Here is a 14,314-nt window from a genome sequence, read left to right on the forward strand (position 1 = left end):
AATCTGCCTGCCAATGCAGGAGATGCTTGTTTGATCCCTGGGTCAGGAAGATCCCCTGGAGAAGGAAATGCAACCCACTCCAGTATTCTTGACTGGGAAATCCCATGGACAGAGGAGCCTGATGGGCTACAGTTCATGGGATCACAAAGAGTTAGACATGACTTAGCAAGTAAACAATAACAATAGCCCCTATAGATGCTTGCAGAGTGGAACAAGTTGAAACAAAATTAATTACCAGTCTATCCAAAAATTTTGTCAACAGCTCAAGTCTAATGTATCACCTCTCTTATTCTTTGCCCTGTGGGTTTAATGCCTTTTGTGCCTTTACCTTCATTTTAGTGAGATTTTGAGAGGCAGGAGATAAATGCAAGTGTCCAACCTGCCAAGAATGGCCACTAGTCTCAATTTAGTTTCCATAGAAACAGCTTCTCGTCCCTTTAGCACTCCATTTTTATTGACTTATATAATAATTAAATTACATAATTACAGTTGTACAACTGGCAGAAAGAAGTTTAAGAACAAATCCAACTGACTCTTGGTAAATAATACTACTCAGTTAGTGGGCTTAAGCTAGTAGAACAGAAGGGTGTGGGCATCAGTTAATTTATTTTACAGATGGAATGAAAGTTGTGGTTAAGTCAGGCAAGTTGGATTAAATGGAAGTTAGTTAACAGTGCTTCCACATTAAATAAATACAAAACATTCATTCACAGAGTACATTATCCAAAGTCTAAATGATTTGGTTTCTTGGACAACCAGTTTAACTTTAAATGAGTTTATCTGTCTTCAAAAATTCCTTGAGCAAGCAAATGCCTTTCTAGAGTCAGGCTATTTTCTGTGCTATGACCATGGGTACTACTGACGTATTCAGACTGACTTCCTGGACTCTGGACCTTTGTCTGTCCTAACTCTTAAGTATCCCATCCTTCTTCTGCGCTGATCTCCCGGGGGGAATTTTTATCTGATTTGACCTCAGTGACCTTGGTTGGCATCAGTGACTTGTTACTTACCTTCCTTTTGAGGTTCCCCTTCATAGGTACATAGTTCCTCAGTTTCTAACCTTTTGGGGCTTCTTCAGAGGAAAACTGACTTGTCTTCCTATTGGCTTTCTTCCCTACAGGAAGTCAGGTTTTAACTTCTGTGCTCTAAGCTACCCATTTATCTGTTTGCTTTCCATCTTCTAAAATTCTGATTTTTTTCCCTTTCTTCTGTATTTGTCTTTGAGGGGTTTATAACTTTAAAACATTATTCCTTTATTCTCAGTGGGGTTCTGAAGAGAACAGAGTTACTGCTTGTCTTCAGGAGTTCGTGTTTGGTCTTCTCTCTACTGTGGTAACTTCCTATTTTCTAAACCCTTTATCTCTTAGTTCTCCAGAAAACAGGAGCATGTCAAGCTTTCATTTACACAGCCTCTTCTTGGAACTGCCTAGCACGGCCCTATTTGTTCTGTGGTTAATATACGGTCAGAAATAAGCCAATGTAAATTAGCTTTTGTAAATATAAATGTATAATTAGCAAACATTTGAGGATTAAATGTTAAATGTGAGTTTAAAGTCAAGCCAATCGTGAGAAATTTCCTCAGGAAATAGGAAATCTGACCATCTTCAAAGGTCAGATAAACTTTTCTCCTTTGACTGTGAAGAGAGTACTTAGAGACCGGAAGTTAAATTTTCCTGAGAAGAGGGCAGTTGTAACATTTCTTAAACTCATAACAATTGTGTTTTGTACAATTGGACGGGCACTTTCAAAGATCCTCTTTTTGGAAGGGTGGAATTGAAATAATTTGTTCCCTCTTTCATTAGTGTATAACTTTTCCACATATTTGTTTTGTTTCTACAGAAGTTTTATTAGTTCCTTGAGGGTAGAGGATATTTCTCACACATCTTAGCGTCTCTGAGTGCTAGAAGAATAGAGCTTTCCATAAGTATCAGGTACTGTGCATCAGCTTTTTTAATTTCTATAACAATCTGTGAGGGAGGAACTATTATCACTTTAATTTTATAGATGAGGAAACTGAGGCACAAGCTACAGGGCTCCAGTGAGAAGTACATCTGTAACTGACTCCACTTGGCTGATTAACCTGGTTAGTTAGATCATACCCTAGTATTCTGCAGCGTTTGCCTTCAGTGAACAGGTAAGGTGCCTTGTGGAGAGAGAGAGCTGGGATGTCATGGAGCTTACAGAATAGGCTGTATAATGGCTTGCTAATAAATGTTTGTTGAATTTGACCAGAGTCTATCATTCATTGTAACATACCATCTGGAGCAAGATTATGGTGAAGTCCTATAGTTTAACCTGTCTCTTAACTGTTGGAAGCTACTGATGTCTGCCCCAAAGAAGCTAATAATAAGAAACTGACTCAGGTTAATTTGTAAACTTCTTCTTCCTTAGTTATCTCCAGCTGGAAGAAATCTAGTCCCAGAGAATCAAATAATGTGAAGATTTATCATGTAGTTCTGTGTGGTCACTACTGGGGCTGTGGTCTCTGGCATGAAGCCCTCCCTGCAGTGTACAAGAATCTGGAACACCAGAAGGCCTAGGAGCTAAAAGTTCGTACAACCAGCAGCTAGAAATTGGCTGCTGTCTCCACATGCTGTAGGTCTCCTGAGTATTTTCGGTTTCAATGGGAAGGGAGTTATGATCAAAGCCACTGAGGTTGAAAGGATTCTAGCTGTTAGGATGGCCTCTTCTGGTTCCTTTTGGTTCACTGCTAAGGAAATCTTGCCCCAGAGATGCTGTCTCTCTCTCTCTGCTGTCTCAGTGATCTTCACTGGAGGCTCCCCTATCCCAAGTAGCTCCAAGTTCCAAAAACACCAGAGATTTTTGGCCTAACTGGTTGCTTCATATCACAAGTAACTCAGTAATTGCTCATAAATTGCAGATCTATTTAGATTTTGTGGTGAGAAGCACAGAACTGGTGCTTCTTAAATGTCTTAAAAAGTGAAAAAATATGTGAATATAAATAATCAAACATAATAATGTAAATGTTGAAACTATTATTTGATACAATTGATGAAACTATAGACCATAATCTCCAGACTTATTTCATACCAACTTTTAAGTTTTAATCTCACAATAATTTGAAAAGCAATATGCATAGTTAAAGTAAAATTTGGAGTTTCTCTATTCTTCATAGTCCATGTAGAACAGTACTGCCTAGTGGAAATTTATAGGAAGTTCTAATCTGTGCTGTCCAATAATGTAGCCAGCCACTAGTCTCATGTAATTATTGAGCACTTAAAATGTGGCTAGTGCAACTGACTAACTGAATTTTAAATTTTATTTAGATTAAGTTTAAATAGCCACTGGTGAGTTGTGGCTACCATATCGGTCAGAACAGATCTGGACTATGGTGATAACCTTAGAAAAGGATAGTCTAGGCTGTGTTGCAGCCACAAAGAACACTAATACCTTGGTGATTTATAAGAATCAAGATTTATTTCTTGCTTGTGTTATGTACCCATTTGGGGTTGGCTTGGGACCCAGATGGATAAAGTAGCCACCATCTGACAATCATTATGGAGAGTCTTGCACCAGTACTTAAATTCTCTGGACCAGAGGGGATATCCACTGAGCAGGATTAGACACACAGCCCCACCTGACCAGGGAGGCGGGAATGTGGTCCTGATCATGTGCTGGGGGCAAATAGCCTCAGTAATGACTGTCACAGATGTTAGTCTCCTTTTCAAAAAACAGAGGAGTTCCCAAGGGTTAAAGGAGGTAGTGTTACCTGTGTTTTCTTGAAATGTGGAGAGTTTAGTTTCTTTAAAATTCAATTATTCTTCACCTCCTTAATACTCATTAGCACAGATGTATTAAAAGCAGGTAAAATGTGGGAAGTAAAACTCAAACATTTTGATAAAAAGAAACTTTCTGTAAGTAAAGTTAGGGCTGACATAGAAATTCATTTAATATGAAGCTCTGCAGTATAAGGAATAATCAATGTTTGTTGTTTTTTTTTTTAATATGTTTGGGATGAGAACAGGATGAAAAGAAATTATTTGTTATTTTTTTAGAACATGAGGTACATTTTTCACTAGCAAGGAATAAAAGGTCTTTTTCTTTAAAGATAAAATTTCCTGAGTAGGAACACTTGTGGATTGTGGTTGTCTTAAAAAATATGAAACAATTTAACATTATCTGGACAATGGATTCTTGCCAGACTATACTGTGGAATCATAGAATCATCTAGTCCAGCATTTAATAGTATGTCTTGATTCTTTCTAGAATATCTACAATATTGTTTGAATACTCAAGACATGGGGGGACTCCACCATCTGTTCTCTGATAACAGACTTACTATGAGACAGGAATGATGGTTTCCTGAGAACAAATGCTTCAATATCAAGACATGCAAAGGTAGCACTTGGCTGCCAATAACAAACTGCATCACAGTTACAAACACAGACCAAGAGCTGGTAAGTAATATCTCCTAGTTAGGATGATGATTTTGTGACATACTAAAAATGTCAGATAGATTTTAGCACTATGAAGGTACTATAGATATTAGAATGTAATTGAACCAAAATGATGCTCGAGAGAAATTCTGAAGTAAATGTGGAAATTAGGCTACCTAGTATAAACTAGAACTGCCTAAGTCATTCTGTTCCTTAGTAAAAGAGAACCACATAAAGCATTTATACCGCAGAGCATTTGTTATTAGTTTCTGAGATCTATTTCGGTCATCCGCAACTGGTGGTGTGGAAAGGAAAAGAAGGCTGCAGAGACTGAACAAGCAGCGTGCACTGTGGTATCCTTTATTTAAAAATTGTGAGCTAACTACAGTTGTAGTGTTCTCATTTACCATTCTGATGGCATAATAAACTGGGAGAACATTAACACAACTTCAAGAAGGCATCAAAAAACCTGTAAACAAAAATACACACCACACAGGCGCACACGTATACAACATACACGCACACGAAGGTTATAGTCTAAATACAATGAAAAGTGATGAAGAAAAGCTTTGAATGCTCTAGATCAACTTTAAAATGCTTTATTATAATAAACTGTGGCAATACTGTGGCTATTATGAAAAATATTGTAACTGCTTAAAAAGCAAAATACTGGCAATTTGAAACTAGCAGCAAGAAGCAGATAAAAATAGAATGGAAGATAACATAAGACTAAGTAACATCAAAATTCTAATGCTGATACTGTGTAGGATTGCACTGAAGTAATTTAAAATTGGTTCTTAAAGAACTCTTTAAAAGTCCTTTGAAATATTAAACTGCTGCACTTTACAAATAGTGGATGAAAAGAAAAAAGTATTTGGAATGTTACACACACACAGAGGAAATGTATTAGGCATATCAGTTTATGGTCTTGTTTATGACCTGCAAAAAGTTTTATGAAGAAAAATTTAAGTGCCAATGTAGTGAAAGAAAGTTAGAAACTCCCAAAGACGAAACTCTGAGTGCATGTATCAGGTTAAGAATATATTTCAAGGTTGGGGGCAAGGCATGACTGATGCACATCCAAGAAGAACCTTGTGGAACCCAGAAGGTAGACAGAACTGTTTGGAACATGTTTAAAAATGAAGGTATATTAAACTCAGACTATCCTGGCTGAGATTCCAAAGTACATGGAGTTCTATAGCTCTTCAGTTGAAGTCTGTTTCATAGTGGCCAATAAATAATTAAGAGTAACTTCTCAGCAAACTGCTTTTTCATACATTCAAACACAAAAATCTTTACCACACATGCAGAGCTGATATTCTAAACAGCACAAATATGAATCCTGGTTTCATGGGAAAAAAGCACATTAACAACGATTTTTTTCCCATAGGTTCTTATAAAAATGTCTGAAGCTGTTAGACATCTTCAGAGGGGATAAGTTTAGATTTCCTACTGATTTTGGAAGAAAGGAGATTTTATTTTTCTAAGGGAGCCAGTCATCCATGAGAGCAGGAGATATGTCTTCAGAACCTAGGAAGTGTCCCTAATGATTAAACTCATGGCAAACCCAGATCCAGAAAAACTGGCAGGTATAACAGGGGATGGAAATGAACAGTTCCAATGTCTATGGTATACTTTGGAAATAATGTGCCTCATAAATTAAAATGGCTCAACTGCCTGCAGAATGAAGTGCCACAGGCCTGGAGAAGACCCAGTTCCCTGGAGAAGGAGCTGGGGAGTCCCCATATCCAGGGACCCTTGGGCTGGCTGTGACCAGAGGGTCTTATTTTTCATGAGTGCTTTCAGTTGGGGAATTTATGACTTTGCCCAGATAAAGCTCCCTTTTGGTTACTTTTTCTCTAAAATTAGTTAGTCAGAAAGTTACTGGTGATTTCCCTAAATGAAATCTAGCTGTACTAGCATCTTAAGGTGCCAGCTAATTTAAAGTAATGCCCATCAATAATGTTGCTGGGTGTCAATCACTGCTGCTGAAGAATCAACCCCCAAATAACCTAACTAAAGAATCTATCACACTGGGTGCTTTTACTATCTTGCAGGTTTTTTGTTTTTTGTTTTTTGTTTTTTTTTTAGCTTTAGAGAAATAGTCTTTGTAATATGACTCAGATGCTGCTTCTCTCTGGCTTTGCTTCACTCTTCCTCCTCCTCCTCTCCCCCTTCCCCTTCTCCTTCCTCCATGGTTTCCACGATGAGCTCTGCTGTGCAGGTGGCTTCTCCGAGACTGTTGACAGCCTTGCAGGTGTACTTGGCATCATCATCCCCGCAAACATCACTAATGATTAAAGAGCAGTTTCCATCCTCGTCGTAGTCTATCTGGAAGTGGCGGGACTCCCGGATTGATTGGTCATCTTTGAACCAGACGACTTCAGGGTCTGGGTATCCTGCATCACAGGGAGGGAGCACGAGTTGCAGAAACTATTATTTAAGGTTTCCCTATACAAACTCTCGAACTACCTCTAATGATTAAGGGGATGGGGGGGTGGGGAGAAATGTTAGCTTTTAGCATCGACTTTGATATTTACACTTGAATATGGGCATATATTAGAAACACTAATGTCTGAAACTTCACATCAGGTATTGTGCATGTAACCCGCACTTCTCAGCCATGCAGGGCTTGTGCCACCTCCCATCCTAACATGGATATAGATTATTCTCTGAACACTGCCACAACTCTAATCACATCCTTAGAACTAACTATCTTCTTGGATTAAAAGGAAAATTTTTTTTTATCCTGTATACAAGTTGAACTTAAGGACTTCCCTGGAGGCACAGTGTGTAAGAACTGGCTGCCAGTGCAGGGGACACAGGCTCAATCCCTGGTTTGGGTAGAATTCACACGCCATGGAGCAACTAAGCCTATGCCCCACAATTACTGAGCTTGCATGCTGCAACTACTGAGGCCCAAGTACCTAGAGCCTGTGCTTCACAAGAAAAGAAGCCAGCAAAATGAGAAGCCTGAACGCCATGACAAAGAGTAGGCCCCTCTTGCAGCAACTAGAGAAAGCCCCGCAAAAAAAGCAACAAAGACTCAGTGTAGCCATTAAAAAAAAAAAAAAAAACAACAACAAAAAAAAACCACTTGAACTTAAATAAATTTAAATTAAAAAAAATGAGAGTCAGTAAAAATGGGTGCAAGAGATCTTTTGAGAGTGTTGGAAATGTTTTAAAATTGGATTCTGATAAAGACTGCACAATTGTGTAAATTTCTAAAAATAATTGAATTATATACTTAAAATGGGTAAATTTTATGGTATATAAATTATAATTTGAAGGTGATAACAACCTGTAAAACATAAATTGGAGGAACTGATAATACTGCTAAGAAAAAGAAAGCAGTATTTATCTTAATCTGATCCAAAGAGACAATATGCCTGTAGATAAATAGACACTGACCACACTGATTAGTCTCATTTTATGTATTAGTCATATTGCTGCAAAGTTCAGCAATAAAAATGTTTTCTGCCTTCTAATTGACTTGTTTTTAAATTTTTGGAGAAGCTGTTTCACAGGACAAAATTGTATCCCCAACTAGAATAAAAATTACACAGAACAACTTAAGAATTCTAACATTTTTTTCAAGTAGGATTTTGTTTTTATCGAACAGCATCCATATGCTTTAATTTCCCCTCGGCACTTCAGTCAAAGTAATGCAAATACCAAGAAAATAATCCCAAAGAGAAAAGTAAGCAAAAAGATAATTATTATATAATATTTTCTAAAAAAGTAAAGGAAAAGGAACTTAAGACCCAAAGACAGTGGTGATGGTGAGAGCTACAAGCCGTGGCCCCCAAGCTCTCAGCAGAGCCCCCTATCTGAGCACTTCTGCACTAGCAAGGCACCACATCGACTCTTTGGAACAATTGGATGAAATACACGAAAGATAATGGTAGGCCAGGCGTTCATAAGCCAACTTGATGATACGGTGATGCAGGAGAAAAATTGTTTCTTCATTCCTACCTTCGGGCTATTTTACCCGAAAGGCTTCATCTAGCCAGACTGCTGGCGACTCTCACAGCGTGGCAGGCACAGTCTGTTCTTTCTGCTGTCCGGCGCTCTGCTGCCTTGGGGCAGTTAGTCTGACTGAAAGCGGCAGAGAGCCCTGCTGTCACATGACAGCCACAGGCTTGAAGCAGGGAGGCCTGTCTCATCATAACTCGTACCTTTCTAGAACGTTGCAGTCTGTGGAAACTTAAATGCTGTGTGTCACCAACACTGCTGACTCCTCAGGGGCCATGCTAAGACCCCGTAGGGCTCTTTGCGCTCCAACAACTCACTGTGACCACGTCATTTCTGGCTGGCAGAGAAGCACAGGGCAGACAGGCCTGCATCCCAACTTCCCTCTGTCTGAAGTTGTATCTGCACTTCACCAGTCCCATAACTTTCCCCTATGACTCCACGACATATTGAAAAGATTTGAAAGGTTTCCCATTTCTATCTGTGTCATCTCACAGAGTCCCCAGAGCCACCCAGGGCATTAGACACTGTCTTACAGAGGAGGGCGGGGGCTTCAGAAGAGCTAAAACACTGCCCCAGGTCACACAGGCCGCTGATTAACAGCAGCGATGTCTTCTCCCCATACTATGCTCTGCACCAGCCTTCCTGAGAGAGCCTTTTGTGGTCAGTTCACATGCTTCCTAGAAGCTTGCAAAGCTCATTTCAATAAGCACGTTCCAGAGCCAAATAGGTCCTTGGTAAACCACTTTTAACTTGGGTCTGGTAGCTGATGTAAGTGGGTGAAATATCAGAGTGACTAAACAGGGCTGTTCCTCAGTGGGTGGAGGGGGGCAGCGGGCCGACTCCTCCTCACCCGTTTTCCCTCACAGCCTGGCTGTTCCAGAACTGCCATCTTGCCAAGAGCACACAGTAGGGGCCCACTGGCCCGCCACACCCCCTGTACAGGGAAGGACGGCTGGAGACTCACCTTCAATCTTGCAGTCAAATCTTGCAGCACTTCCCTCCACAACTTCTAAATCACGAATGGTCTTGGAAAAGTAGGGTTTTACATGGGGCTTCTCCTCAGCAACAGCCTCCAGGAAAGCTTGGGAGACATCTTCTAGAAGGTAAGGAAGAGGATGTGGCCATTTTTTTATTCCCAGTTCTCTCCTCTTTCCTGGTTTAAAAGAGCTGGCTTTTTTTTTTTTTTTTTTCAAGTTGTTATGATCTAGCAAATAATGCAGCTTAGAGGACTGAATCATAAGCACACCTTTCTCTTGGGGACAGGGTAGCCTGCTGCCAAATGGTTTTGGCAGGAGAGAGAACGGTGACCAAACTGGGGGAATGTTTGGACTTCCCCCTCCCTTATGCTGACACATTGGAAAAGGAAATAATCTTTAAAAAGGATTTTTGGCTGCATTTCATGCCGTTTCAGGATCCAGTCGAGGGTATCTAAGAAGCACGGGAGCGTACCAGCCCACCAGCCCTCGGGCCTCCTCCTACCCTCCTCCTGGGGTGGCAGCAGCAGGCCTTTCATCTGCTCCTTAGGATGGAAGAGACAGATCTTAGAGGCGTTGTTGACTTGCCTATTGCCTGCTGTGGAGCAGTCTATTCCACAAGGATACTGCCTTCACAGTGTGTGACTCTGGACTAGGATTTGGGACTGGCCCAGGGAAAAGCCGGTAACTTGGAGGGGTTCCTGACCCTCTCCTTCCCCTTCAGGCTATTTCTGGGTCATCTGGGGAGTGGCAGGGGTGGAGAAGGAGGGACCAGGCCCATGTGCAGCAGAGTCGGTCCCCGGCTACATCAGGGCAGCTCAGTAAGCAGTTTCATCAATTATCCCTTATACACAACAGGATCTAGATGCAACTTCTAGCCTCTGGATACCAAAGGCATCAGGCAGCGGGGAGGTGGTGTCTCAGGCTAAATGAGGCACCTCAAGATGATAGAGCCTATACCCTACATGTATCAAAGCAAGAGGGGGCCGAGACCTTCACTGAGGAGACAGATGGGGTAGCATCTCTAAGACAGCGGGCAAGCAACTAACCCTGTTGGACTTTAGGAGAGGCCCTGCCAATCACTGTCTACCCAATTCAAACAATATGTTTCAGCATCACAAAAACTACCCAAAAATATGGACTATCTGAGTCAACTTTTGTTAAAAGACAAGCACAAAGACACATTAAAAAAATTGAAGCATATTTTTAAAAAGCACACCACTATATGCGACTTATTTATGTCTGCCTGTCATACAAACATTGCTTTTGTAATAAGAAGGAAACTTTTCATGCAGTTTCTGCTAATTTTTGTGTAAAGTATAGGGAAAAGACCATCTAGTTCTATTAAACAAAGATTAACTTTCCCTCTGAAAATAGTTCAACCTCAGGTGAAACAGTTAAAAAGCAATTACTAGATTTAGTAATTATTGTCAGGGCAATGTAAAAGTAGTTTTGAATTTTTCCTTGTGGGTTGTATTAATGAAAAATAAAATCAATCTCCCACCTTAAAAAAAAAAAAAAACAACCTCTAAATCCCTCTGCAACCCCCAACCCTTCCTTTCTCACCATCTGGCTGAAGAAAATCTCTCTGAAGTCCCTTACCTTCAGATTCTAGTTTTTCTGCATTGAGCGGGCTGGTTGGTGACCCTGTTGAGGATTTCCTGCCACTGAGCCCTGAGATCATTGCCATAGAGGACAGTCTTCCGATGGCTCTCACAGCATTGCCCGTTTTCTGGAAAATAGACACTGGCGTTGGGCTCAGGCGGTGTCCCTGGTTCCAGCTGAGCAGCTCAGGGAGAAAAGCCCAGCCCGGGAGAAGCAGTTGTCCCTGAGATGAGGGCCTCCCGAGTGCTGAGCTCCACCAGAGGAGTGAGCCCAACCTTGCTCTGCTCAGCACTATCAGCGTGTCAGAAGATGTTCGGAGAATGGAATGGGGCCTGGAACCGATGTGTGCGTTAATGTGACTAAACAAGGTCAACATGAGACAAAAACCCTTTTCATACTGTGCTTCAACTCCCATAAAAGGGATAGTTTATATAAAGCAACTGCGGGCTGAGACAGCTCCAAAGACTTATTGCGGACGGGGCCCAGTGGGGCTGTTTCTCATAAAACAATGCTAGTGATAGGATTTTAATTGGGCAAGAGAACAGTTACTACAGATCCCACAGGTCCTGTTGGAAAGACAAAAAAAAAAAGCCTTCTGTTGACCACGGGCAAGTAGCCTCTTCGGGCTTAACCTCGCTGGGCTTCAGTTTCCTTCTCTTTATAAGGGGGGTTGGACAAGATGATCTCCAAGGTCTCATCTAGTTCTGTTTATGATTCAGATACTTAGGAGATTTGGGGAAACACTCTGCTGGCCCCAGCACAAGTCTTCAGTGGAGTTCTGGAGGGGTGTTCCTCCCTGAGGTATACCCAGGCATCAAAAAGCAGTACCCGAAGAAATTAAAAGCACAGCTCTTGGCTTTTCTGAGTTGAGGTGCCTTAGGAGAGGACAGAATTCCTATTGAAAAAAGATGCCAGGACTTGAACATTTTCTTTGTACTGTGAAAATTCTACCAAGCACAGGATTTAGGTCGAGAAGTCCCCAACCACACCTTTAAGATTCTACCCCTTTCCTAAGGTCAACGGGATGAAAGACTAAGATAAGAAACTAAAGCATAACCAGTGCTTTCCAGCCCTGCACCTGAAGCATCTTCTGAGGCATCCAGATGCTGCGCATCAAGGGAGAAGATGTCGCCACAGACTGGCTACTGAGAGAGGAAGGAAACAGCCTGTGCAAAGGCAACGGCTGGCACTTACCCGCTGAACCTCAAACTGTGCTGGAAAAGCCATTTCCTCCTGAATTAACTTTACACACTACAGCATTTCAGGCAGGCCAGTATACTTCACTTAAAAAATTATTTCAAAAGTAAAGAATTTCAGAGTACTAGGGAATCATACAGAAAATGCGTGTATGTATGGTTTAAACAGAGACCTACTCCTGTACCCACAGTCACTTTCCTGTTACGTCACATCCCATCCTGGCTGTAGGCTCCTTTCACGCACTCTCGACAGGCATTCCATCTCGCCCTGTCCTCTGGTCATCCACCCTCTCACATAACACTGTGCCGTGTGGTTATGCCCCTGGCCCTCTGGCCCACAGTGAAGCTAGATCACTCTAAAAGGAACCCAGGAGGCCCCAGGGGGAGGTGACGAAGAGAGAAGGTGAGGGATGATGACCCACTGTGTACAGAAGCACTGTGGCCCTGCAGAGAACGCTCTGGCAGACAGACCACCTGGCAACTTGCACACTCTTCTGGGAGAAGCTGTTACTGGTCATTGATCTGTTTGTTCTGCTAGCTGGAGTGTGGGAAGACCCAGCTCTTCCCAAGGGGAGCTAACCCTGACCTCAGGAATGGCTCAGAGGCGGTGTCAGCCATAGCAGCCCTCCCTACTTAATCCACATCGGACTAGACTACTTCCTAACCAGCCCTTCTCAGCTCTCCATTGCCTTCATCCAACACAGACTAGCTTGCCCTAGGCTGGAATCTCTAAACTCAGACAGTTCATTCCTAACAAAGGACAGGTTAGTTCTCTAACCACTGATTATGCTGTGACCTTGTACAAGTCAGTTCCCCTCTCTGGGCCTTATAGTTGGACCGGAAGATTCGAATCTCCCTGCAGCTCTAGTCTTCTACAGAAAGACATAGAAATGGTAGCAGGGAATGGTCCCCTTCAATCTATGGACTCTCTAATCCCAAAGAACCTGGGGCAGGAGTGTCTTCACTTGTATGGTGTAGAAAAGTGAAGTCTTTCCTCTTCTACTAACAAAATGACTCATAGGAAGCTAAGAGAACAAGGCAAATCAAACTATTACATTTCAGAGGAGGCAGCAAATAACAAATAGACCACACACTGGGGGAAATTTTCCATCAGATGGAGTGATAGACCATATAATTTAGAAAACAGGGAGAAATGTAAGCACTCGATAAAGAAAATCTTAAAAATAACCTACACATCAGAAGTCAATCTTTGGAACCTGATTCATGGAGAAAAAAAAGTTGGTGGGGAAGTTATTTATCAGAACTGGAAAAGAACAATATATGCTCTAGCCTTCCAGTTTTATGCCTTTGAGCTGAAAATAGGTTGCTGCTTTGCTAACCAAGACTTTTGGAAATGTTTAAAAGATCACCAAAGGAAGTTTCAATTCTTGAGAAGTTCCATCCTTGTTTTGAGGAAGCCTTTTTTTCTTATTGGAGAGTAATTGCCTACACTGGGTTTCTGTGTTTTAGGCGGGCAGAGTCTGTCAATGGTTTTCCTAACACAGCACAGACTCCCTCCCCTGGGAAAGGCAGCAAGGATGACTAACCAGCCTGGTTTCCCAGGACTGAGGGATTACCCAGAATGAGAGTTTTTCAGGGATAAAGCTGAGACAGGCCCTGGAAAATCCAGGCAAGGTGATCACCCTAAAGCCAGGCAGTCATCATGGGCCCTACCTATACACCGGCAGCCCCAAGACTACAATTTCCCCTGAGAATGCATATTATCTAAATGTAATGTATTCCCTGGTGACTCAGTGGCAGAGAATCCTCTTGCAATGCAGGAGACGCAGGTTCAATCCTTGGGTCGGGAAGGTCTTCTGGAGAAGGAAATGGCAACCCACTCCATGGAAAATCCCATGGACAGAGAAGCCTGGCAGGCTACAGTCCATGGCATTGCAAAGCGTCAGACAGGACTTAGTGACTGAACAACAACAGCAAGGGCCAAGGATTCCATGCAGTATTGAGTCAAAAGCCTTCTTCCCCAAGGCCCTTTGGTCTATAGGACTAAAGCCTTTGCGGCTCTCAGAGAACAAAGACAGCTGCCCACAAGCCTCCAATTCATCGTCCTTTGCTTCCATTTTGCAATGCAGAAGTCCTGTTGTCCTGCTCAACTTGCCCACCCTCAATGCTGCTACTCACCATGTCTTTTCATCGTTCTTTTGATATA

General features: G+C 41.9%; 1 protein-coding gene across 9 annotated transcripts in view; it reads right to left on the reverse strand.

The window, feature by feature from the left end:
- Positions 1-4,736: 4,736 nt before the first annotated feature.
- The window catches only part of MYLK (myosin light chain kinase), a 280,078-nt gene continuing 270,500 nt past the window's right edge, over positions 4,737-14,314 (reverse strand). For 7 of the 9 annotated variants that reach the window (XM_042232316.2, XM_060418652.1, XM_042232315.2 and 4 more), the window contains 3 exons: positions 10,949-11,078; positions 9,337-9,468; positions 4,737-6,796 (listed from right to left, as the gene is read on the reverse strand). In XM_042232316.2, the coding sequence (XP_042088250.1) occupies positions 6,546-6,796; positions 9,337-9,468; positions 10,949-11,078 (513 nt within the window). In that variant the 3' untranslated portion in view covers positions 4,737-6,545. Of the gene's footprint in view, positions 6,797-9,336; positions 9,469-10,948; positions 11,079-11,226; positions 11,309-14,314 lie in introns of those variants that run through there. The other 2 variants (XM_042232322.1, XM_012095872.4) reach the window with 2 other exon arrangements.

The sequence above is a fragment of the Ovis aries genome, chromosome 1 (genome assembly GCF_016772045.2).
Source record: "Ovis aries strain OAR_USU_Benz2616 breed Rambouillet chromosome 1, ARS-UI_Ramb_v3.0, whole genome shotgun sequence".
In the NCBI taxonomy this organism is placed as follows: domain Eukaryota; kingdom Metazoa; phylum Chordata; class Mammalia; order Artiodactyla; family Bovidae; genus Ovis; species Ovis aries.